Source organism: Condylostylus longicornis, unplaced genomic scaffold, assembly GCF_029603195.1.
Source record: "Condylostylus longicornis isolate FDR11 unplaced genomic scaffold, ASM2960319v2 ptg000031l, whole genome shotgun sequence".
In the NCBI taxonomy this organism is placed as follows: Eukaryota; Metazoa; Arthropoda; class Insecta; order Diptera; family Dolichopodidae; genus Condylostylus; species Condylostylus longicornis.
Genome location: NW_026578000.1, coordinates 2,744,318 through 2,771,842, shown reverse-complemented (window position 1 = coordinate 2,771,842; position 27,525 = coordinate 2,744,318). Strand labels below are relative to the sequence as shown.

Genomic DNA, 27,525 nt, shown 5'->3' with positions numbered 1-27,525 from the left:
TAACACTTCAAATAATTAGAAAACAAAAGAAAATCCTAAAGTACACTTTATTAGCTATATGCGTCCTTTAAATCCCTAAACAGAAATAAAAAAAAATGAATTAAATAGTAAAATCTGCAGTTTAAACAGAAAACACTTTTTCAAAAATTTCTCATATACAATGTAATATTTGTGCATATTAGAGATTTTATAACTGGCTTATTTAAATTTTTAAAAATTCACGCAAAAAACCTATAGTTTTGACCAAAAAAAAAATTTAAAGTTTTTTAAAATTTCTCATACTTCATTGAATGCTTTCCATTTGATGAGTATATTGTAGTCGTTTCGCCTAAACTTTTCGTTCGCTCAAAAATTCGCCTTACTTACAATTAAGTGAAAAAAGCACTTAGCGGAAACCAGTTCTAAGGTTCCAATATAAATATTTATAACATTTTTTATAACTACTAGTTTCCTAATTTAATTTTTAAAAATTCTTATTTCTTGCAATTTAGTCAAAAAATGTACTCAAAAAGCATTTTTCAAAAAATATTCGCTCAAAACATTCGCTCAAAACATTCGCTGAAAAAATTCGCTCAAAACATATACAATTTAGCTAAAATGAATAAATGTAACAAATCGTCTGTCCCATAAATTTTACTAAGAACTCATATTATGAGTTTTTTAATTATTAAAAACTATTGTTGCCCAAATCGCTAACAATTTTAATTTCTTATTGATTTCCATATCAACATTATCGACAAAATTGATTTTCATTATTTAATCTCTCAGCATTCTTATACTATTCTAATGTTTACTTAATGCGATAACTTATCCGGTCTGTAATGACGTAAAAATTTTGTCTATTTTCTTCACTTAAAGTCAAGGGTAAAATGATATCTGTTATAAAATAGTTATTTATTTGAAGAAATTTTGTAAATTTCCAATAATAATTACCATTGATATACGCAATAATTTTGTGATCATCGTACCAATTGTACTTTAAGTGATTTGGCTCTCAAGAAATTCATGTAGTACTCAATGATAATAACAATTAAATGTGTAATAACATAATGTACTTGAAAAAATTTTAATTTGTTCTATAATTTTTTTAATAATAAACAATTATTATACAATTAGGCAATTAATAACCAAAAAGAATTGATAAATAACTCTTGGTGATAATTGAAAAAAAAAATTTTGGTAGTTATATTGTTATACAATATTAGGCACATAATAATTAACTTGTAATGAATATCAAATTTACCAAATTTGAAAAAAGTGTGCTGCTCTACATAAATTTGATAATATTGTTGGTTTAATATACTTAGTTAGATAATTTGACTATTTAAAAGTGCAATGAACGAAATGTAGATGAAGGACAAATATTTCAAGTGTCAAGAATAATTTTAAAGAGGGATAGGTCAGAAATTTTTGATACTGTACATATATTAAGTGTAATATTCACAATATATTAAGTGTTATAAATTTATAATGTTCGAAAATTTTCAAATATTTTTTTATTGAAATGTTGTTGATATATTTACGAAAGACAATCGATAATTAAAAGAAATAATTATAAGATTATTTGTCTAACCTAACTACAAGAATTTTAATTGTTTTAACACTGTAAGCGTAAGTCTACACTCTCTGAATAGGCCGAAGACCTCTTCGGAAATAGATGCAATCGGAAAGAGTTAAAATGAGAAAGCAAAATACTTGATTTGGATTAGAAATCTTAAAGTCCTGCAACAAACTAAAAAGGTGTCTATTGTTGAGCGGTTCAAAAAAATTATCGTGACGGGTCTCCTGCTAAGTCAATTAGGTAACCAACGAATTGTGGCCGTCTGATTCCCGAGAAATAAACACTTTTATCAATGCATATAATCTCTGTAAGAGTGCTCTCGGTGAATAGCTAAGCATGTAGTCGGATGGCTCAATAAATTCCCTGGATTCGTATTGTATTGTAGTCTCGACCCTAATTAACTAATTATAAGGAAAATTTCAAAAATTTCTAAATAGCAAATACCTTCAATAATTTAATAAACAAAACCTTATTATTCTTTTTTTTCACTTATTTTATTTAAATATTTATATATTTACATAACAATTACAATTTATTTAAAAAAAATAAAATAAAACAATAATAATCATAATTATACTTCTCCACTTTAATTGCATAATTATACATATACTTGTGTGTATATGTTTATACATAAACATAAATATATTTTTCAACTATTTCTACAATATAAGCTCAATATTACTCGTATACGAATTTTTAATTACAATATAATTGTACTATATATGTATATACGATGCAATAAAATTAAACATAAGTAATATTTTACTATATAAATTACAAAAATTCGCCGAAAATTTATTAAAATTTATAAAATTAAACTTTACAATTTATGTATAACAATATAAAAGTTATACAAAATAAAATAATTGAATTACTAAAATAATATTATAATTTTCTCTATATTGAAATATTTAACAATATTGTTATCTTAGTTATTATTAAATTCTAGGTACATTTCATATACATACATTTATATACTTATATGTATATATTTAATATTCATTTATTTACTCAAAATATCTAAAATTTCATTAATACTTTTACCTTTAGTCTCTGGCAAATATAAAATAATAAAAATTCCACCTAAAAAGGAGCATATTGAAAATATAAACATTGATACATGTAATCCAAAAGCTTCATTAAATACAGGTAAACCCTAAAGCATATGTTATATTATAAAAAGAAAAATATTAATATTCGAATTAGTATAACAATAATGTTAGATTATTATATTATTATGTCAATATATTATTTACATATGTATGTATATAATATTATGAATATACCGAAGAAACTATTATATTATGTATAACAATAATTAATATTTCACCTTATTCAGTTAATATACAGGGTTTACTTGTAATCTGGTATAATATCTCGGAAACAGAAATATGAGATAATTTTATGAAAAGAAATGGTTCCTGGTAGAGGGGAGAATGGAGAGACCAAATGGTTATTCAACCTTTAAAGTTCCATTTGAGAATTTTTTGGTTCAACAAAAAGGTGTATCGACTTAAATAACTTTAACTTGCATAATTATTACCAGATTTAAAAAAAAATAATTCTGTAATGGAAAGCTGGCATGTAGCTCTTTATTTAAAACAAATGCAAATATGTCATCTGAAACATTACTTAAAAAAATATTGAGGAAATACATCAAAAGAAAAAAGTTCAAAATTTTCACAAAATGACCAATTACAAAAATATTTACCCTATTCAAATTTTTCTTTTTTTTTTGCATTACTTGAAAGGATTTGAGTTGTTCTTCAAATTAAAAAATTTAAAATGGACGGCGTCCGGTAATAAAAAAATTGTATTTCGCAAAATTGTCCCCATTTTTCTGCCCGCGAGAGATTATACCACGTTACAGGTTCACCCTATACGTATGTCTATAACAATAGCAAAACGATTATTACAAATATTTTGGTACAGGGTCATGATTTTTTAAGAAAATAATTAAAAAAAATATCATTATCACTCGAAAAAGATTTGTTGAAGCAAAAATGAACACAATTTTTCATTAAACTCGATTATCTTCTTCCATGGTTCTGAAACTGATGATCGTTTTTGAAAACTCAATAGATACGCGATTTTTTTGGGCACCGAAAATTTTGTTCAATTTTCTATTGTGACAATAGCAAATATTCTATTGTTTGCGTGACAATATTTTGGCTAAAATAAAAATCGTATTCTATAAATTTCCACAGAAATATTTCACAGTCTCATCGCTCAAATTATTCGAACTAGGGTGCTCAACTTTGAAATACAAGGCATATATGCTATTGAAACAAATATCTCCATATATTGTATAAGTAAATACTTAAAATTTTTATTCCTAACTCAAATATTAAGTACTAATAATACCTATGATAAGATTCACAAATTACACATTCTACAATCTTGTCTATACCACATTTATTCGAGTTTAAAAATCAAGCTTTTTAATTTCTATAATGTAAGTAGATACTAACGATTCCCTCATAATATTCTCATTTCTCTAAAAAAAAAAATATTGAAAATAACCTTGTTTAATACAATCTCATTAGAAAAAAGGATAAAATCAAATATGTAATTTGTATAATCATATTTTATAAATTTCGAAACAGTTGTTACATTAATTTGTATTGTATTATAAATATGTATATATTTTGTATAAAATATTTAATATTATATACACAAAGAAAAAAATACTCACTTTTACTGTAACAAAACCAAAAAAAAACATTGCTGCAACACATATCGGTGATATTACATTTATAATTTTTGGTGGTGTTATTTCTGACATTACCAAAAAATGAATTGCTAAAACACCCCAGGCCGCAATGAATATTACAAATGATAGACTAAATATTGGTATCCATTCATATCCTTGCATATTAACATTATATGATTTTATTAATGTATATATACCTAATGTAAATGTACCAAAACAGCAACCAAACGCTGATACGATCAATAACATCTAAAACAAAATAAAAATGTAATATTAAAATTCCGATATAAACCGAATTAATATTATTGTTTGGAGAATTAAAATTTTATTTTATTTTTTTTCTAATTAATTTTCAAATATCAAAAATATTATATAATATGGCAGAAAATTATATTTTTTAGATATCAATACTATATACTGTCATAATTATTACTATTATAATATTATTATCATAAATTTTACATGATTATATCAATTTTAGTCAATCTACGTTCACTAAACTATAATAATAATAATTGTATAAAACGGATATTATAATTAGATTTTTCAATATTATAATTTCATTGACCCCAACAATAGAGATTTATAGAGGAAAATCATATAAAATACTAATATTATAAATATTGTTTCAAGCGACAAATTAATTAATTAAGTTCAAAAAATTGATAATTTCAAATTAATAACAAAAAATAGAAAATATAGTATATTTAATTATAGGTAGTAGTATTGAATGCTGTTATGACAGTAACGTTTTATATAATAATTATTATTGTTATAATAAATGACAAATTCAATTAATTTAAAAAATAATTTTTGACAATTTATATAGATAGTGAGGAATCATTATAAATTGACTATTTTTTCTCACAACTAATATTATGAGCATATTAAACTTCCTATTATAATTCTCCAACTCTAAACTAGTTGGTTTATGCTAGTATATAAGCTATTTAGAATATTGAAGACTACTAAATAACAAATTTTTTAAGAAATCATTTAGTGGATCGTTCGACGTATCAAGGTTTTTCGATTATATGTGTGAGTTTCGATTGTAAATTTTTCTCAGAGTATGTAATCGTACCATCATGCTAAATTAAGTACATTTAGTTAATTAGGCAGTTTTTTGTAAAAATTTTAATAGGAATATTTTACAAAATTTTTTAAAATATTCAAAATTAGCAAAGTGTCTTGCCCCGGTTTCATTATAAATGAATAATGTTCAAAATATTAATTATCCAGTTAGTTGTTAACCTAATGAAATTTTGAAATATCGTTGGGACTGTTGGATTAGATTTTCTAACACACACTCATCAATAAGAATTGTACTAGTAGCAAAGGAAAACAAACATTGTTATACTACAATATATTAAGGAATATTCAATTTTTTTTTCAAATTGCAGGAACTTTTATAAGAAAAAAGAAAACCTATAAAATTGTTATATGTATATTAGATACCTTTCTACCGGAACGTTCAATTAAAATAATTGAAAAATATGATCCAATAACTTGTATACCAGCTACAACCATTGCAGCTAATTCTGGTGGCATACTTGATCCAGATTCATAAAAAATTAATGCTGTATAATTAATCATTGCAAATGCACCACAAAATTGACTCAAAAACATTAAAAATAAACTGATGATAATTGATTTTCTGGCAGCACGATTAGCTAACAAAATAACCAAAAAAAAGAAAACAAAAATTAAAATTAATAAAAAATAATGAATTTAAAATTTAAAAAAAAAAATCACTATTTTTCAATAACAAGTAATTTAAATGAGAAAATTTTCAAAATAAAAATTTATTGTACATAATTCAATTAATCAGATAAAAATCGGATGTAAACTTACAATATACTTACTGAAATCGCTCAATTTTAATGGTGCATTCATTTGATCTGAATCATCATCGGTATTTTTTGTTGTTTCCGTACAATTATTATCTTTTAAACATTGCATTTCTGATATAAATTGCTGATTTACTTCCTTACTTAAATATTTATAATTACGATAAAATAAATATGATTTTTCAGCTTTCTAAAAATTAAATTAGAAGAAAAACTCAAAGAAATTAATAATCTAGTTTTGCTGTTTACAAAATTTTATAATATTGATTGAAATACAGTGAAACTTCTATGTAACGAACATGAATATTTAACAAAGAATTATTGTGGCACCAGGAAATTAACAACTTAACTTAAATTTATATTTCGCAGACTTCTCTAGATTATAAATAAAAAATTTGAGCTTAGGTAGTTCGTTTTATACAATTTTTACTGTATTAATTATTTTTTTAGAATATTTCTTTACAGTTAATTAAAAGAATTAATATTGTTTTGTATTTTACACAAAAATTTCATCCTAAAATAATATACAGTAATAATAATATACAGTATAAAATAATATTTTGCTAATTTTTGTGAATATCTGAATTTCCACTCTCAAACAATTCATTAATTTTCACACATACATGTAAAAAAAAATTTAACTCTATTAAATATAATCTGCATATATACATTATGTATCTGCTACCGATTAACTGTGAAATGATAACATACATACATTTATTTACATTGCATTTAATGGTATGTGAAATAAATAAAAAAATTTTCTTTTAAAATCAAAACATTTAAAATTTAAATAAAATTTCATTTACTCCCTTTCTCTCTATCTCTGTCTCTCTAAATTTTCGTACATTTATATTTTATTTATACAAATCCTATAGCAGAATATAACAAAAACAAAACACTTACCCGATCAGCTTTAACTTTTAAAAGATGTTGCGGTGTTTCTGGTATAAATGCAAATACTAAAACAAAAACTAATACTGGTACTGATAGCATATATGGATTTGTACGGTATGTCATGTATGTTCCAGTTACAAATGCTATTAATATGCCTGCATTTATTGCCATAATAAAATATGAGCCTAAAGCACCTCTTATCCTAAAAATCAAAAAAAAAATTACAATGAAAGAAAAAAACATTTTATAATATAAATTTCATGAAATGAAATTAACAAAATCAAATCATTCAAATATCAAAATAGAAAGGATAAAATAATTACTGCGAAATTTAATAGTATTCCTCTAACTATTTTACATATATAAAAATATAACTGTACTAATGTATACTAACCTATCTTGTGATATTTCTGTTACATAAACAGGAACAAGAGAAAATACACCGCTAGCAGCGAAACCACCAAGAAATCTTGCTACACATAAATGTATTATACGTCTACCAAATATGACTGCAGTCCAACTAAACTGTTATATTGGAAAAAAAAAATTTAAAAAAATAGAGAATTATCATTAGTTTTTAAGTAGAAAAATTTTAGAAATAGTTAAAATAGTGAAAATGTATGTGTGTTTAATTTAGAATTTAAGTAGATAATCTATTCAAATTTGAATATTGCATATGAAATAGGCGAATTCATATTACACATTTAAAATTTATTGAAAGCAATAACGGTACATATAAATAAAATATTTGTAAAGAAAATAATGCCTACTTATAGGCGAATATTTATTTATTTTCACAGAGCAAAATTTATAATAAATTTGCATTGAAATTTTTATTACTTAAATTTATGCCCAATTAAATATCAATAATTTTAATTGGAATTTTTAAATTATTAAAAAAATTTTTTCAAAAATTCAAAACACACTCAAAATGATTGATTAAGAACTGCTTTTTAGATCGACAGACAGCTTCTCCATCATATTCCAAACTTATTTTCTCTTTAAAAACGTATACCGTTATAATATTATAGTACGCAATAAATTCAAAATTTGGAGTAAATTGGAAATATTGGAATCATAAAAAAAATGTTCACTTTAAGAAACTTTCAAAATATACTTACAAAAAGTGGAGCTGCTGTTATTAATAAGCATGCTTTTCTTCCAAATCTTCGATTTAACCAACCATATACAAAATTACCAAAAAATCCACCAATACATAATGATGCACCAATCCATGAAATATCTTCATTATTAATTGGGCCTGTTTCCATTGCTGATGCTGGAGATGTTAAACGTGCTATTGCTGGTGATAACCAACCACAAAATAATCCATATGAGAATGTTAAAATATTGACTGCGTAAAAACCGAAATAATCAAAAAAAATATTATGATATTACGCAATTTAAATAATATTACCAGCTATTGTTGCCAAATATTGATTTTTTGCTGAACTTTCCTGAAGCATTTTTGTTTTGTTTATTTTTTTTTTCTTGTTTTTTTCTAATAAATTTAAATGTTGTTGCTAGAAATTATAATTCGGTAAATTTAAAATTTATTTATAAATTTTTTCTTTGTCTTTTTTTTTTATTTTTTTTTTTTTTGGTTAAATGACAAGCGCGGTATTCCACCGCGTTATCCAAGAGTAATCAAGTTATAAAGCCGCTATTAAAAGATTTCTATTGTACGTTGTGATGCTTAGTCAATCATCTTAATTATTCTACTTTTCTTGTTCAATTTCTCCTCGAATTAAAGATAACAAAATATAAAAAGTACGGCAACAGGTTCTGAAATTGAAATTATTAAAAAATAAATAATGCAATTTAATTTTTATATTTATACTTTGCTATTTATATATTTGTATTTAAAATATAAATAATTAGTAATTTAAAGGTATGTTCACACTTTGATTCTTATGTGAATACAAGTTATCTCTAACATGTTTTACTTGGGCAAGCAGTTTTACGAATTTAAATTTGTGAGTTGTTGAGAACAGACTATGGTTATTGTTTGTTTGTTCCGATAAAAATTTCATTAAAATTATTGCGATTGGTACGAATAATGTGGTAAAGATTAGTTTTTCTTTTCACACAGGCTTCTGTCTCTGCAAACAGAAGAGAAAAAAAGGAGACTTTCCATCACTTTTCTTATGAATGCCTATTGGAATTCGGCTGAAAATTTTTTGGACAATCGAATTCTGAGAATGAAAAGTTTAGTGTCAACCTGCAACATCAGGACTCGGTAACATGGACTCTGTAAGTTATAATGTACGTAACTGATTTTTTATGAGTCTTAATATGAATTCAAAATTTTAGTATCCTGTTACTTCTGTGATCTAGGAATACATATGCCTATAAACCAATCAAATTTAGTCTATGGAGTTTAACTAAAACGTTTAACTCTGAAGTGCAAACCTACCATTTAAAATAATATTTATATAAAAATAATTTAAAATCTAATAAAAATAAGTTATTTTTATCCAATATTTATTTTCTAAGTCAAATAAAAACAATTTAAAATTATAATATTTAACAATATTAAGTAGGCAAAATGTTGTTAAATATGAAGATAAGAATAAGCATTTTAAAAATTTTCACAAATTAAATGCCACCAACACTCCAATACATACATACTTACGTGTATTACAAAGTGTGATGATAAGCTTGTATATAAGAGCAAACATTGAAATTTTCCAAACCCGTTATCATTACTATATGAATTATAATTTATAGCTATGATTAGAAATCTTAAAAATGTCATACAGGATTTTGAAGAATATTTTTTTTTATATAAACTGGTTAAAAATAAAGTTCAAGCCTCTTTTCAGTTTTCCAAGGTCACTAAATTTATATATAAACATAATATTATGCACGTATATTTATATTTTAAATAATTCTGTATCTCTCATGCATATGTGTAGATTTATAAAATGGAAAGTAGGTAACCCTGAAGGTTATGTTTTTTTGTTTTTTTTTTTAATGTTTGTCAAATTCAAATTTGATTTATATACAGATCGGGTATAGGAACAAAAAATAAATCTATTGAGGAAGGAAGAAAATCTGAATTAATATGTTTGTATTATGAAAATAGAAAAAACATGAACAGTTTTTTAGGAATCGGTAACTTATACTTTGCAATTCAACTTTGCACCAAAAATGAACAGAATATCAGTCTCTTAAGACTTCTGGAAATTAAATATAAAAACAAATCAATCTTAGTAATTTGGAGTGATTGATAAAAATGTCGACTATAGTTTGCTAAATAAAAATTTAAATTCAACGAAAATTTTAACACAAATTTAATAATAATTATTTTTTATTTAAATTCTTTTTACCTATTGAAGCGCTATCTATTTTAGCTTCATTAAAACTTTAAATCAAGAATAAAAATATTTAAAGGTTGTTGTCATAGAAAATAATTGTAGAAATTTGAAAATTTCCTTTTTCAAATACATATGGGACTAAAAATTATTATGTACAAAAACCTTTTTATATACAAAAAAAGAATATTTTAAATTCAGTACCACTAATTCCAAGGGAGAGTCCACTTTCTTTTATTATTATTATTGATAACATTAAATAGGTAAGTTTACCAATATTAAATTTTTTTAAATTTCTTTTTTTTTTTAAATTTTGGTGATTTTGCATTTTAAATATTGGTGCTTTTTGGATGAAATTTAATGTTACTTTTTTCCATATCTAAAATTTAAAGGATTTTTTTTTTCAAAGCCACAGAAAAATCTGAATTTGGTACCAAATAAAAATCTAAATAAATAACTAAATTCTTTATCGTAAAAAAAAATTTCTGACGAAAAACAACATTTGAATTCCGAATCACTTATAAATTTTTAATTCTTCTAATAAAATCTTCTTCTAATTAAATAAAAAATAATAAATAAATTAAATTTACAAGTTCCATACTTATTAATTGAAATTTTTTGAATTTATCGAGATTCTTTCATCATTTAAATCCAATATCGTAAATAATATTTTTGAATTATCTGTTTAGAATTAACTATATAAGATTATTACTTAACTCATATATAGGAAAATTTTTCGAAAAAATCGGTGTAAAACATGTTTGATTCTTCACTAAAATTTCCAACTTACGATAACACCAATAAGATAAAGAAAACTTAAAAAAAATTATTTTTTTTCGATCAATATAAAAGTTTTAATAATTTGAAAAGTATAAAAATTACGATTTAAACTTACAAGTTAATTTGTCCTACAAACCAAATCCTTCTTAGAATTTAAAATATTAATTAATTATTGTGAAATTTAAAACACTTTAAATCATTCTATGTTCAATATCGAAACCTTTTGACAAAAAAACTAATTGACTTTAAAATTTATGGCATACAATTTTTATAAAACATTAACCATACCTTGGGTAATAATTTTAATTTATATAAAATTTTGAATATTTTAACACAATTAAAACTAAATTATTAAAAATTTACAATAAGCAATTCATATTCAAGAAAATATATTCAAAGGGAATAAAAATTCTTTAACTTAATGGAAATTTCTTCATGCAATTGCAGAACAGATGGATGACGTAATCAAAGGAACGATTTAAAGGCAGAAAAATTAATTAAAAAATTTTTCTCCTCGAACTGGACTCGCTTTCTAGGCGGACGCTCTACCAACTGAGCAAGAAATTGCCGACGAAATGTTCTCTACGTTGTGAAATGTCTTTATACTGTAATCCACATGATTACTAAGTATTTGTTTACATTGACTGTTACATACAATCTACTATTGAGACACACAATCACAAGAACATATATATTTATAGGTATTGTACCTATTACATGCCTAAAATTCTAGGCAAACTTTACAATATATTTTAAACATATTAAATTTTAAAAATTATTTTATTAAACTATTGCCCACAAATTTATTTATTACTATAATTATAACTTTTTTTTTATGGCTTCAAACACCTACATATTTCACTATTTTGAAGAACTTAAAATCAATCACGTACATATGTATTAGCAATAAATCACAATTTTAATTTATAAGTATATATAGTTAAAGTGTTATTAAAAATTATAAGATCCAATTGATAATAATATAGAGATTATAAAAGAATAATTAATATTAAAATCCTATATGTATATAATTGTGTACATATACAAACATTATTTAACAAAAAATCAATTATGAACTTTTGAAATTATTTTCAAGTACTATTATCTAAATCTTCTAATAACTAGTATTACTTAATATATTGCTTAAGAAACATTGAACACTAATAATATTTTATAACTTACAACGACAACACTATTACAAATTTAAAATTCACATTTCATATTTCTGATTACAAAAATAAATATTAAATTATAGAATTATAAATTATACGAGTATTTTTAGTTATTTGTACTCCGAATATACTCCCAATTGGTATTAGGTACTCGTACTCTTAATATTTTTGTACTCAATCCGTTTCAGATTATTAAGAAGAACTGACTTGAAATCGAAGTTTATGAACTTTTATTATAAAGAATTTCAATAATAATTATAAAACTCATTAAACTTTAATATTATTTTTCATATAATAATTTTATATTAAATTTAATATAATAATATAATTTATTAATTAAATTACACAATTAATATATTTATATATTATTATGTATACATTTCTATTTCCTAATATAAAAGTTTATAATATTTAAGTGATAAGATTGCTGATTAATCACAATTTTAATTAATATTTTTTAATTATTAAAATACAAAAAATATTTTTATTATCGTGTATAAACTAGAGTTTTTAATAAAGTCAATGTCAATGATTGCACTTACGTATTATATATGTATGTATGTATTTAAGTACCTTTATTTGCAAATAATTCATTTTTATTAATTTCTCTAATAAAATTTTTCCTTAATTTTCCAGTTGTATACAATATTAATATTGTTAGATTTAACGTGCGCGATTTTTAATTTTAAAAATTTATTAAAGATTTTATCAAAAAATTTTTAAAAATTTCAATTATTTCATAAATGTTCTCAATATTATAAGAGATTCTATAATAAATAAATTTTTTAATTAATTTATTCAATTTAATTTTGTTTTTGTTTTTTTGCTGTATAAAATTGGCGTCTTTAAATTTTAATTACACTCTGCGAATAAAATTTAAATGGAATGCATTAAAAACAACTCAATAATATGAGAAGTTTTTTTTTGCTGATTCTAAATAACTGAACTGATTAGTGATTATTTAATAGTATGTTTCTTTTATTTACTTTGATTATTTTGTTAAAAATTCTTAACAATAATAATATTTATGGTATACAATAAAATTATACGTGAATTCGATTTAGTTAACCATAACAAATTAAAATTTTTTAATATTCTAAAGTTTGAAATTTAGAGGAATGCAATAATTTTTACAAATCAATATATGCATAGTACATGTACATATACAAGGCGATTCAGTAAACAATGACATAATTAGATTTTTTCCAAAGTTCGAGCGCTTGGTACTTCGAAAGTACATAAAATACTAAATCAAATAATATCTTGCTTTATAGCCCTATACTAGCTCTCTCAAAAACTATTTATTTGAAGCTTCTTCTTTTTCGGGATGAGAGTTATAAGCTAAAAAACTTTGGCAAATGGAAATTTCGTGAGAATTCTTTAAAATCAGTGTGCCGCGGAAATAATTGAGGTATGACACCTAATTCTGAACAAAAATTTTACTCATTTTTGATACCTTAAATGGTAGTATATGTTATGTCACTGATTACTGAATCACATTGTATATACACTGTACACTACTCATGTATAAGTGTGTACATGTATATACATAATTATGTATAAGGTTGAAAACCGATGAATTAGTAATTTTTATTTCGTTTCTCTGTCTGACTTTTATTTTGCTTAAATTCGCACTTTAAAAAAAGTCAAATAAGCAAAAACGTCCAGTTGACCAGAGTTGTTGTAGACTCTTCAATGTGTAGTTGGAAAAGTTTTCAAAGCCACGGTAAAAAGTTTTAACTCACTCCCTTGTCATCGAAATGGCATTAATACTATTCAATTCATAATTCAGCTATTAACATGTAAAAGATGAATTGAGTTGTACAGTGTTACTGCCATTTCGATTACACGTATTATAGCACAAAAAGTGATTCCGTCTTTAAAACTGCATTTAGATATATACCGCATTTGTACGAGTATCTTCTACAAATTGGAGCAACTCAGCAATTTTTCATAAAAATTTGTTTAAAAAAAAAAAACAACTAACAATTAAAAAATATAAAAGTTTGTCAAATGGAATTTTTCAATATTTTCATTGGAAAGCGTTCTACAAAGGAAAAAAAAAAAGTTAAAAATATCTGTCACATAAATCATACGCTCTCTCACTTGTGTGTGTGTGTGTGTGTGCACGTGTATATATTATATTACACAAAGTATAGTATTCATACTAACGTGAATATTTTGTGCATAGCTCAAATGAAAATGAAAATTGCACCGCAATATGATCTGGAGCGTATCTAATTTTAGTATTGACTGCTAGAAATTTATGACATTTTTTTTACTTTTTATGTGTTTAAAACTCAAGTTTATTTAATTTACTTTTAATGTGCATATATAGAGTTATGAGATACGCTTAAAATTTTTAAAGTATAGTTAAAAAAAATAATTATGCATTTTGAAAAAAACCGATAAGTAAAAAGCACTAAAATATACGCGATCAAAATAAATTTTCATAAAATTGAAATTGATTGTTTTGCTACGCACCTAATCTCACAACTCCACAAATTATTAACGCAGTTGTTATGATAAAACTAATTAATTTTTGAATATAATAATTTTGTAGTAAATATAAATTTCTTTGTGAGTTTAAGTTTTGTACTATGATATCCATATTTCGTCAATTACGACTTACAAAACGTGAGTATGATTTTTGAGAGTAAAGCATATCTAAAATTTTGATGTCACCAAGCAACATACGGCAACATTATATAAAATAGTACGTAATAGAACAAATATTGTAATAGACAACATAAAAAAAAACTTAATAGAAAAATTTTCTAGTGAGATAGAACATGATCTCTATGGAAACCTGTAGTAGGTTTAGAACATGCTAAGAAACAGAAAAATCAGGTGAATGAACATCTGTCATTCTACATACCAATCGAAACATGGGACGAATGCTTTTGTCACTATCTCTATATTTAAGAAAAATTACAAAAGTGCAGCTAAAAACTATAGGGATATCACTTTATTGATTTACAAAAATTTACGAAAATAGTTTCTTTTAAAATTGCAGATACAAGTACAGTAGAAGCAAGATTTTATAACGAATAAGTCCACGACTGATGCTATATTTATTCTGAGACAAGTGATTGAAATGGTAATAGAATTTAGCTCACCCACATCTCTTTGTTTTGTAGATCTTACAAAAACATTCGGCACAATACAACTTCAAGATGCTATAAAACTGGGGAAGAGGTGAAATATCTAAGCACTCAAAGTAATACCGTTATTAAAATTGAGAACATAATATCGGGCCAGATTCCAACAAAATAATCATCTGACAAGAGGATAGTCTGATCCCAATACTATTTAACATCATTATGAATGAGATTATAAACACTCTGAATGTGACTGAATGCTGTTAAAAAATTAATTATCTCGAACTGAAATGGATCTGCCATGACGATGAATATTGTGATATCTACTAGTAAAAGCACAATCAATGAGGATATTCAAATATGCATACTTAATTGTAAGACCAACTTGTAGCAAGGAATAGAATTTGATAGAACCTATGGAGTAAATATCTAGCAAGGCACAAAATAAAATGTAAGTCGTTGCCGGAATGGTTATGCCGGAATCGCAAGAATGATGAAAGGCAGAATGAATCCAAAAGCAACCATGACAGTAAGGTCAAGTTGTCGAAGAAGGCTCATTAGTCGATTTAAAAATAATTTTTTTAAAACTTTATTTATAAAAATAAGAACTTAAAATCACTCTGTTAACACTTTCATATTTCTAACAAGTTCCGATTCTACAAAAGATATAATCGTACTTTTTACAAAAACACATTTAATATAAAAGCAAATAAAAATAAAATATATATTTTGTATCTGTATGTCACATGGTCTATTAATATAATATAATGAATTTGCAAAGATTGAAAATGATTGGTTAGTTAAAACAGTACTCAATATAATTAAATAAATTAGTACTATATGCTATAAGTACTTTCGCAATTTTACAATTATAATTACAAGTCGTGAAACAAAAACGAATATTCATTATGATAATGAAAAATTCAATAAATTCTATGAGAATTAAAATTAAAACTCCTACATAAATATTTTACACATTATCTCATCTAATAATTTATTATTATTATGTTACCGTTTTTAAATAACAGAAAATCCGTTATCTAAAATATCCTTTGACTAATAATAAAAAAAAAATTGATATGATCATGAATAAAATTTCATTGATTATGATGTAATTTCAAAATTATTTACGACAATCCAGAAACATATTGAAATATAAAATGAAGTAATTAAAAAGAGTAAATCGCAAATAATTATTTAAAAAAAATATTTTCAATAATATTTTGATAAATTATTTAAATTTTTGAATGGCATTTTATTAAATAGAATTATTTCGAAATTATATAAAAGATTACATTTTAATAAAATATACGACAAAATGAAATTATTAAAAAATTAATGACATAACACACTTAATCCCGTTAGAATTAAAATCCTCAAAAATGTTCCTTTTACAAAATTTAGATTTTAAATACGAGTACTCGTATAAAAAGTGATTTATATTTCGGGATTCTATTGAATTTTTGCAATATCGTATTTTCAAAAAATTTCAACAATGCAAAATTTCAAAAAATTAATAAGAATTTTAAATTTGTATAAACGAATCAATTAAATTTAATATTAATTCAATACAAGTGACTTTAATTTGACCCAAAATGAAGCTTAATATTGTTGATTAAGGTATGTAAGAGAATAAGCCTTTATAAATACTAAAATTTATTAATTGTAGCAATTAAAAAAAGGGTATAACAAATTTTTTATGTAAAATCAATTTAGCCTAACAAATAATGCATCCCTTGAGGAGAAGAGAAGATTTCACAAACACATGAGATTTAAATCGTATCGATACTGCCATCAGGACGCTGAAATAGCTTAACGAATCGTGTTAACTAATATTACATATGCAGGCAATGGAAGAGATTAAAGTACCCGATGGTATTGACCAAAACTGAGGCAGCAACTCTTCGGCAATCTAGAGCCTTTCTGTGCAATCAGACCATATATAGTGAACGCAAAATCTTCTAGGGTATCTACTTTCTAAAACAAAAACAGGTCTAAATATAGTATAGTGTCAAATTTTATGGGGTAAAAAAGGAAGACTTTAATAAATCTTCTGGAATAATGTAGATCATTGCTCCAAGAAAGAAGCGAAACTCTTGGAGATTATATCCCTGTGGCGACGAAACTACATTCTCTCTCGCCTAACAAAAATATGTGAATTCCTTAGGAATATTTGACTGGAGCTATAAGGAAATACCTTTCCATTAATTTAGTTAAATATAATAATTTAAATCTTAAAAATAATGAAAATTATATAATTATAATATGAAAAAAATCTAAAATACCAAATTGAATTTTAAATGTCAACCTAATTTTAAATTGCGGCAAAGAAAATAATAATAACTTTATGTCATAATTGAATCAAATGAATAATTAAAGAAAATCATTCGTGATATTTTCCATCTACATTTTCACTATACACTTAATAATTGGTGATTGAATTCACAATATACAAAATGTCATCAAATTTTATTATATACATGCCATAAAAACTAATTTATTTTTAATTAACATAATTTATAACACTAATTAAATAAATGCATGTGATTCAACAACACGTTTTATGCCATCATATTCTCACTCGCATCCTATACATACCAATTTATTGTACATTTTATCAAATATACCTTAAAACAATTTATAATATTTACTTTTTAATTAAAATAATATAATAAAATTTCTCAATTACAATATTCTATATATTTTTATATAATGTACATTCTCGTACCATTTATATTGTAGCAGGCTAGAGATATAAAATTTATATAAAGAAGTAACAGGCCAGAGATCTCTTTTATTAAATCGAATGCAATTGGACAATAAATTTTCTAAGTGATTCTAAATTAAGCATTTGTGTTTAAATATAATTACCCCTTTGTAATTTTAACAAATGGTAATAAATCAATTAAAATTTTCATTTGATTAAGTATATAAGTATATTATATACAACCCACAAATTTCCTTTACGTTTTTCCACCATCATAAATTCATTAAAAGAAACTCTTATTACTTTATATATACATTTTTAAATTTTAACAATGTCAATTGTTTGCTTTACCTTTTTAAAACCGCGAATTAATTATGTTTACACTTTATAAAAAAAAAAAGAAGTATATAATTGCCATTTACTTGTAATACAAATTAAAATATATTTTAATCATAGTGTGTGAATGTAGTACTATATATATGTATTTCATATCAAAAGAAATTAAGAAACACAAACGGAAGATCCTCTTTAAAAATTCTCAATTTAATGAATTATCTCATCTTATATACAATACATTTATGTCATACACTGTTGCTAATAATATATGCTCAACATTTATATGATAATTACATTTGGCACATTTACTTCTACTATATTATAGAATATTACTATTATGATGGATACAACATGTATGATATTATAGTAAATGAAAGCAGATGTATGACAGCCATACTTGTTGTATACGTACAAAGTACAATAATTTGCAATATGGTTAACATTTTTATAACATCATTGAATTATTATAAGTAATACTTATATTAAATATAAGAAAATGTAAAAATGTAAAATTTCTATGAGTGCACATACAAAATGATAAAATTAAAAGTCGACAATATAAGGCCGACAATAAAAGCGTTTTAATAAAAAATTAAATTAAGTGTGTATTATAAAATATGGTAATTATTATTACTATCGCTTATAAATAAAATAGCCTGACATCTTAGGTTATCATCATTTAATTTAATAAAATTTACATGTATAAATGTATGTTTATAATAATGTGTACATAATAAATATAGCAAACACATATTTCAATTATAAATTTACAAAAGACGGATAGTGCAGTAGAAAAAATAATAATTATTATTGGTGATGAAAGTTTTAAGACAAATTTGTAAGAGGAAAAAATTTTTTAAATTATATTTAGCAAGTGGATATATGAACAATGTTCATTCATAATATAATTTTGTATTCGTATATATAATAATATACAAGCACCTACATAAATTTTTACTGGTATAATAATAATTATATTACATATGTGGGGCGTTTTATTATGACATTCGGATTACTTCGGGTAAACGAAAATTAAGTAAACAAATTTTTAATTCAAAAGAAATGTATGTATATATGTAAATTAAATTTATGAAACATTCATTATGAAAGATATATGTAAAATTGTTTTCAATTGATTGCAATTAAAATTTAATCTGATTGCAATTTAAAATTTTTGATCTCTTCATTTTTATAATAATAATAATTATGTATGTATGTGCAATACATACATATGTGAAATAGCGAACTAGTTGAACTTTCCCTCATTGTATATATATTATATGAATAAATTAAATTTCAATATCAATATCAAGTACAAGATATTGAAAGAAAATTGTATTTAAATTAATATGAATTGGGAAATTAAATTCGGGAAATTGGTAATTTATATAAAAACGGGAAAAGTGTAATTTAATAGAAATTGAAATATAATTTTAATTGAAATATTGATGTCTATGTGATTATGAACTAGAGGAAGACAAATTATTGTTATTATGATTTGAATGTCAAATTATGAATTTGAGTTATCAATATATCATTGATTAATGACTTAATGTAAATAAGGAAATGTGGCAGGAATACTTACATAAATAATAACATGAATAATAAATGTGAATACTTACAGCTTATTTTGGAAATACATGAAGATCCAAGTTGCATTTGATATTAAAATGTAAATTAGAAGAAAAAAAAAAGTGTAATCAAATTTTTAAATTATATTGTCTAGAACAGCGAGTATTGGGTTTTTTTTTTTTGAGGATCATTTAAATAATATGATAGCTGAAGAAGGTGAATTCTAATTTGGAGCTTATGATGAAATGGGCCCTAAAGAATTTGCTAATTTGCTAATGGGTAAACATCCCGAACCGTCATATTTCATAATATGAAGTCTTATACGTCGTCTTTTCATAAAATGAATCCTAATATAACTTACATAAACACATTATATATTTTCTTTTAACATTGTCTAACAGAAGGAATGGTTCAGTTCCTTCTTTTTTTTTATTACAGTAAATGATTATTAAAGTTCTTTCATTACAGCATTAAATTATGTTATTTCAGACACTAAATACCTATAGTAAGTCAACCTATAAAATACCATAATACATATGTTTAAAATTGCTGCATAAAATTTATAACAGTTGCGATCAGAATTCAACATATTAATGTTGAGTTTCTTTGTTAAGTCTAATCTCTCCAATATACATACAATACTTGTGATACGCAAATATTGTAAAAATATACATGTACTTCAATCTCATATGTTGAATTTTATTAAAATTTCAATTAATTTAAAACAACCATATTTTATAACATTATATTTAACACGAAATCAAATAGTTCATTATAACACATGTTTAACATTATTCTAGAGCAAAATAAATGGCTGATAATTAGAATATCAACTGAATAATCGAAATATTGCAATGCTATTTAGAATTTTATAATAGAATTCAATTCAATGATAAGGAATTTTTCTTGTTTGTAACCTTGGAAATTAGTAGCACTCCATTAATCGTTATGCGTTTTAATTTCCAACTACATTTTTTTCCATTTCAATAAATGAGTTTATTGAATTTGTTTTAATATTTATTTTACTTGAATTTTTCTCAGTTCTTTTTCTATTTAATCAATGATATACTTAAATATTATAAATATTCTTGATTGAACTTTTATTTGGTAAAAGTTAAACAAATCAATTAGTTCACATATTATAAAGCATAAAAATTATAATAAAAATCTCTCATAGGATAGACACTTAAAAAAAAAAATATTTCTGTGTTTTTTTTCTGTTAAATCTAGTCAGCTCAACATTAATAATTACAATTTACCAAGAGTTACATACAGATGCATATATAATATGGTAATTTATAATTATTTAAGTATAGCAAAGCATTGATTATAGTATTTACATTAAAGTTAAAAACCTACTAGTTTAATAACTAGGTGAATGAACTAAAATGCTGCAAATATAATGACAGTGGCATTATAGTTGCAACATAGCATAGCATTATTAGGCATGAAAGTTATAATATGCACAAGTTATTAGTTATAAAAAAAATTTGTATATTTTTAAGTAGACCATTATCAAAATTACCTACTATATATGAACTCAATATAAATTTTTTAAAAATTGTTAATTTATTTAAAGTAATTTCAATTACAGCCTAATTTCATTCTAGGCAAATTTTATAAAAGAACATATAGTATATGTAAATAAATATACTTAAAATACTTTTAAAAATTCTTTTTCAATGTGATTCAAAACTGGTTTCACGTTTGAAATTTGTTGAACTTTGTAAATAATATTTTGTTTTTTATCATTTAAACAAATTTTAGTCAATCATTCCCGGATATATTTGGAAAATCGGTAAAATATGAGCTTTATTTTGACTGTAGGACAAATCCATTTAAAAAGAATGAAGTTGAAATGATTCAGAACACGATCAAAATCATTTTATAGAGAAGATTTCGCTTCAGACGCTCTCCAGAACTGATCTTGTATGGAGATATAGTTTCGAGAAAAAATGTTCATCATTGCTAAACACAAGGAATTCAGGAAGTGAGTAAGCATAATGGAGTCGTACCTAAGTTGGGTCAAGTAAACATAATGGGGTCGTAACTAAATGGGATAGTGGGAGTATTTCGGCCAAGAACCAAATTAATTGAACGTGGGACGCCATATTCTCGAGATACTCTCGCCTCCGGTGAGCACCATTAAAAAGCGAATGCAGTTAAACCTTTAAAGAGAGTATTGATGGCAAGAGATAATGATCTGCCGAGTTGCCATTGGAGCGCAGAATTAATTCTTTTGGAGGAGTAGAGAACGTCTTTGCGAAATCGGCCCTTATATACTGTTCGTAGAGAACTCAAGAATGGATCTTGAGTAAAATATTCTCAAGATTATAAATAGAGAGCCTATAGTAATTTTGGGTATTTCGAAGATTGTCGGAGCACTGCAAACTCAGTGGACACCTCATTTGCCTAAACCTATCATTTGCAGACTTTGTGGGGAAAATTAGGAGATACAAGTTCACATCCTGCAAGAGCGTGTTGCTCGCTTTCGCTGTGGAGGGGTATTACTGATAAACTATACACCAACAGTGGCAGAACTTCACTTATCCGAGTTTCTAGTAATTATTCTAGTAGTTATTGTAATTCGATTATACCTGTTAAAGCTAATTTCAAATGTTCAAATCACAAAAAAAAATTTTCCCAGTTTCGCTTTCATGATTTTCTTTAAAATTTCTACTAAAATTCAAATCAATTTTGACCCAAATACTACTTTAATTTCAAAAACCACTGAATGACATAATCCTTCAGATATAATATAATTGTATAACAGTTGTATAACAGTTTATAATCACAAATAATACGTTATAATATATATAATATGTAATTCCCATATGGTATATGATTACTGTATCAATTTTCATAATTATACAAACAGAAATTATTAATTTGACACAAAGTTTATTTTAGAAGGTATCTTAATTTTTTTACTTAAATAATTCATCCATTGCGGTTATTCTTTTTATATACAAAAGCGTATTCATAATAGGTATAAGAGAATTCCCCAAAATTCAAATTAATTGAAAACAAAAATAAGTATAACAACAAATATAACAACAACAATAATAATAACCTAAACGACTTTTAAACAATATTTTGTTTTCCCTTTCAATTAATTTAACGTTAATTCATTTAATTATTGTAATAATAGGTTTATGAATGAATTCGTAAAAAAAAAAATTTGACAAACTAAATTTTTTTCTTTTCATATTTTTTAAAAATAAAATAAAAAGTAAAGTAGTCTTGTTAACAAATCGAAATCAAAGTTAAACTAAACAATTAAAGGATTCTTAATGCATTCTTAAACTAGAAATAAAGTCAGGTTATCGCGTAGGAAGAAAATTATGTTGTTGCTCACCCTTAAATATGTAGCATTTAAAGCTTTGCAGGATAGAAGTAGTTTCTGGCCTTACGACGTTCGCACTCCCTTACAAACTGCTATCAGTTGGAACAAAGAAAATTATTTAAAATATAAACTTTCACGATTTTGAGAAGTTATAACTCGGTAGGAAGAGGGCACACTTATTCTGGACATTCATATTTCATTCAATTCAAGTAAATCATACCATGAGTTTTCATCCCCGTTGTGCATTAAAACAATATTAAATAGATACTAGTACGGAATACTACTATAATAGCGCCATCTATAGTATCGTATTACAAACCAAATAATAATTTCATAATATTTTCAAAATTTATGCATTATAGGGGGCCCAATTACATATTTCAAATACAAATATAATAAAAATCCAAATTAAAAATAAAAATTTTAATAACAATTTGTCAAGGTCATTAACATTTTCTCGCATTTTATACACAACAATTACCGTACATATGAAATTATTAAAAAAAAAAATGATAACAATAACAGATACAATAAAAAAACAAGAGACAAATATCTTCTATATAACAATAAAAATATGTAAATCAGTTAAGCCTGACCCCCTTTCACATGCAAATTATTGTCTCCTACAATTTCTCAATATGTATTTTAGTATTTAAGCAAGCTTGTTTATTAATTGTATATGAGCACACGCATTCATTTGTTTGTCAATGAAAAGAGTTGTAGAGGTAAAGTGAAATTGGAGTTCACTCTTTTGTCATTTTGAATTTGTTTTTTTTTTTTGTAATACTACGATATTTTCTATACAATTTTTCTATTTATTGAATGTAATTAAAAAAATTATTAAACATTTTCTTATTATTTGAAAATTATAGATTTTATAGTAGAAAATTATATACCATAGAGTTGAATCCGGGATAACAAAAGATTGATGACAGTTTCTCGTTAGATTCACTGAATATTAAAATCCCCATCGAATAAAAACAAAAATTATTTATTTTTTTTTATTGTTTCTCCCTTTCTAATATTATGGAGTGGATATACGGAAACGTTTTATTCATATGTGAATTTTTAATTGGGTTAATGAGCTGTAAATCTATATATGTACATTATATACCTATACATTTTAAATAAAAAATTTGAATAGATATAGTTAACAATATGAGTACTACACATAGCTTTATTAAATCATAGTTATTATTGGAATGTTGAAATAGATTTGAAATGATTGTATATAGAAATTTTCAAATTTATGTCAAATTATCAGATATAATTATATTATTATAAAGATTATTATTTAATTTTAATCAACACGCTTTTATGTATAGATGTAATCATGACATTTATACAATTATATATTTCATTTTCCGAAGTCTTTGTGAAAATTTATTATTCATTTAAATTATTATGTACAAGTACAGCATAATGTTGTAAATAAATTATAAAATTTGATTGTTACGAAAGAGAAAGACCAACCATTGTGATACGGCTGGATGCTCTATCTTCAGTTTAACTCACAAAATTATGCGAACTTAGCCCAGGTTTTCCCAGATACGGTTAATGTCCCTCTACAATATAAGATTAAAATCTATATATCCTGCAAAAAAAAATCACCCGCAAGAAAGGAAAGCTCCGAAAGGACGCAAGTCATAACACGAAATACGGCAGTAGATATTAATGAAGCGAGTATTCCAATATCTCAGCGTATTCGACAATGTCCGGCTATATTTGTTTCTATTTCTGCATTAATATTCTTATTTCTCCATTTGTAGTTGAAAAGACAATCAAATTAGAAGAATTTATATTTTTTCGTTTTCCTGCACGTTTTTTTGCTCACAAATCAGTGATTGATTTGTTCATTTGCCATTGTATTCCAACAGGATTGGAAATTAAAGAATCCAAGGCAGAGCATTAGAATTCTATAGTAACATTCTAAAATTTATGAGCACATTTTAATAAGTATTTGATAAAATTTTAAGAACAATAATTTTCATTCATCACAAGAAATTGTTCAATAAATTTTAAATTATATATGAGAATTCACTGAATTTTTATAACACGTGCACAAAATAAGTCACATATAATTTATAGTATTTTATTTGAATTAAATATATTAACATTTTTGCTTTTTTTTTTTATTTAAATCGTAATGTGAGATTTTAAATTGATTAGTGATCCGAATCAATAATTTTTATTTTCATAATTCTTGTACGTAATTGAACTAACAATAACACTCCTTCATAAATAGCTTAATGTAAAAGCAACTGAACTTAATTTCTTAACATACTCATTCCACTTTAAAATTAAATAAATAATATTTAATTTCATTATAGTGTAATTTTTCTTTATAAAAATTATATAAAGCTCTTTTAACTACTAGTAGCTACTCAAGTATAAATTATTATAGTTTTCACAAGAAATTAAGTCACATCCAATGCATAAGTTTAAGACATTTCTTTCATTTAATGTTCTAACTCAAGTTCTAAAATTAAAATATAAATTTTATAATTACACACTTGAATTTATTGAAATTATGAGCAATTGCACTGCGATCTATCGTAATGTTATTATTCTGGTGTATATTCTGCAATAAAAGACTTATTCATAATGCAAAATTAATTTATTGCAATATTAATTTATTTACTTGTATACACTATTGTTATTGGCGATATCATGTGTTTAATGGAACAAATGAATTAAATGCATTATCATAAAGAAGTGTAGAGAATTTAAGAAAAATATCCGCTCTTTTGAAATTATGTTCCCCTAAATATATGCAATTGGTTAGATTTTGAAAATATAAAACTCTTAAAAAATTAGTACAAAATCTTGATTCGCCATATTAAAATTAGAACAAATACCTTTAAATTTGAGCAGTCAAAAGTAGGTTCAGTTTTTAAAATTCGTATAGATTTACAGACATTGACAATAAATGTCACCCCTCTTAAATGTTCTACACAAAACAATAGCAAATATAGTTCTTTATGGTAAAGTTCAACTCATTACCATAACAATCTATATCACAAACGAATAGTACCACAGTAATAGTTATTGGACTATCCAGCGTTGTGAAGTAATTAAGAGTAATCATTGATTAGTTAAATAATCTTAATTCAAAAAAAAAGTCTTAATGTATTCTCAAGACATTACTAACTCGCATCTTATCACAGTATATCACTCGCATATTATAATGGGGATAAAATCATAGGGGTCGAAGTATGAATACCTCTATGTTATAAAACAGGATTAACAAATTTTTTTTTTCGGAATTTTCTTTGAAACAAATAAATTATATAAATAACTACAACATATTAATAAACATATATTTCCTTACAATCATAACCTTCAATGAGTCAAGCTGTACGTGTATATAAAATTTTATAAATCATTGCGATTTTTGATGACTGAAATATTTAAATTAAAATGACAATGGCATACTTTATCGCATTATTCAACGCAAAGTATTACAAGCCCAAAAAAAAATTAATGGGAAAATAATTTTAAATCACATAATTCAATATTATTAAGTGGTTAATTAATAGTACAAACAATTCAAAAAAAAAAAAAAACTAAAAAAACAAATGCTGTACATACCCAAAAGAATAAATTATGGTGTCACACTCTCAATAAAATTTAATTTAATTATATTGAAATTATTATTATCCTTACCGAATCGAAATTAGAAATTTCGAAAAAAAAAATTGATATTCTAGTATTAAAAAAAAAATTAAATATTCACTTTTTATTTATTTTTCTTCTTTTTTCGGAGTTCTAAAAATATTCGGACAAAATTTCAAATTTCGGACAAAAATATATCACAAAGTATATTTATACGAATTTTTCATTTAATTTCGAATAACACATACTTTCTTACATAATTTTATTTCGAATTTATTTTCTTTTAATTAAAGTTCACTTTGAAAAAAAAAACTAAGTAAAATGTTAAACAAAATAAATATTCCGAAATTCGATATTACTAAAAAAAAAAATTCGGAATTAAAAAAGTTTTTTTTTACTCACTTTTTTAAATAACTTTCGATTTTATTTTTTTTTTTTTTAAAATATAAAATTGGAAAATATTCTAAAACTCGATATTACATTACATGATTATCGTTCGGAGCTCAAAAATCTAATGAAATTTTGAAATAAGAATTTTTGCAAAGAACAAAATTTTTGTTT

At 24.0% G+C, this 27,525-nt stretch overlaps 1 protein-coding gene across 4 annotated transcripts; it reads right to left on the bottom strand.

Moving 5' to 3' along the window:
• Positions 1–2,166: 2,166 nt before the first annotated feature.
• On the bottom strand, positions 2,167–27,389 carry LOC129608498 (facilitated trehalose transporter Tret1-like). Of its 4 annotated transcripts, none has more exons than XM_055520028.1 (9): positions 27,367–27,389; positions 8,436–8,803; positions 8,140–8,372; positions 7,413–7,543; positions 7,028–7,220; positions 6,137–6,311; positions 5,730–5,944; positions 4,257–4,523; positions 2,167–2,717 (listed from the first exon to the last, which is right to left on the bottom strand). In XM_055520028.1, exons 2-9 carry the CDS (start codon positions 8,482–8,484, stop codon positions 2,565–2,567), a joined length of 1,416 nt encoding a protein of 471 aa, XP_055376003.1. In that variant the 5' UTR covers positions 8,485–8,803; positions 27,367–27,389; the 3' UTR covers positions 2,167–2,564. The 4 variants fall into 4 exon arrangements, with proteins under 4 accessions (XP_055376003.1, XP_055376001.1, XP_055376004.1 ...); XM_055520026.1 differs by lacking the exon at positions 27,367–27,389 and adding an exon at positions 26,941–27,254; XM_055520029.1 differs by lacking the exon at positions 27,367–27,389 and adding an exon at positions 12,861–12,881.
• Positions 27,390–27,525: the final 136 nt, after the last annotated feature.

Coding starts and splice junctions, on each gene's coding strand:
- LOC129608498 (XM_055520028.1), bottom strand. CDS start 8,484: ATGCTTCAGGAAAGTTCAGCAAAAAATCAATATTTGGCAACAATAGCT. Junction 5,945..6,136: donor ATTAAAATTGAGCGATTTCA/GTAAGTATATTG, acceptor TTATTTTGTTAG/CTAATCGTGCTGCCAGAAAA. Junction 2,718..4,256: donor TTGGTTTTGTTACAGTAAAA/GTGAGTATTTTT, acceptor CATATGCTTTAG/GGTTTACCTGTATTTAATGA.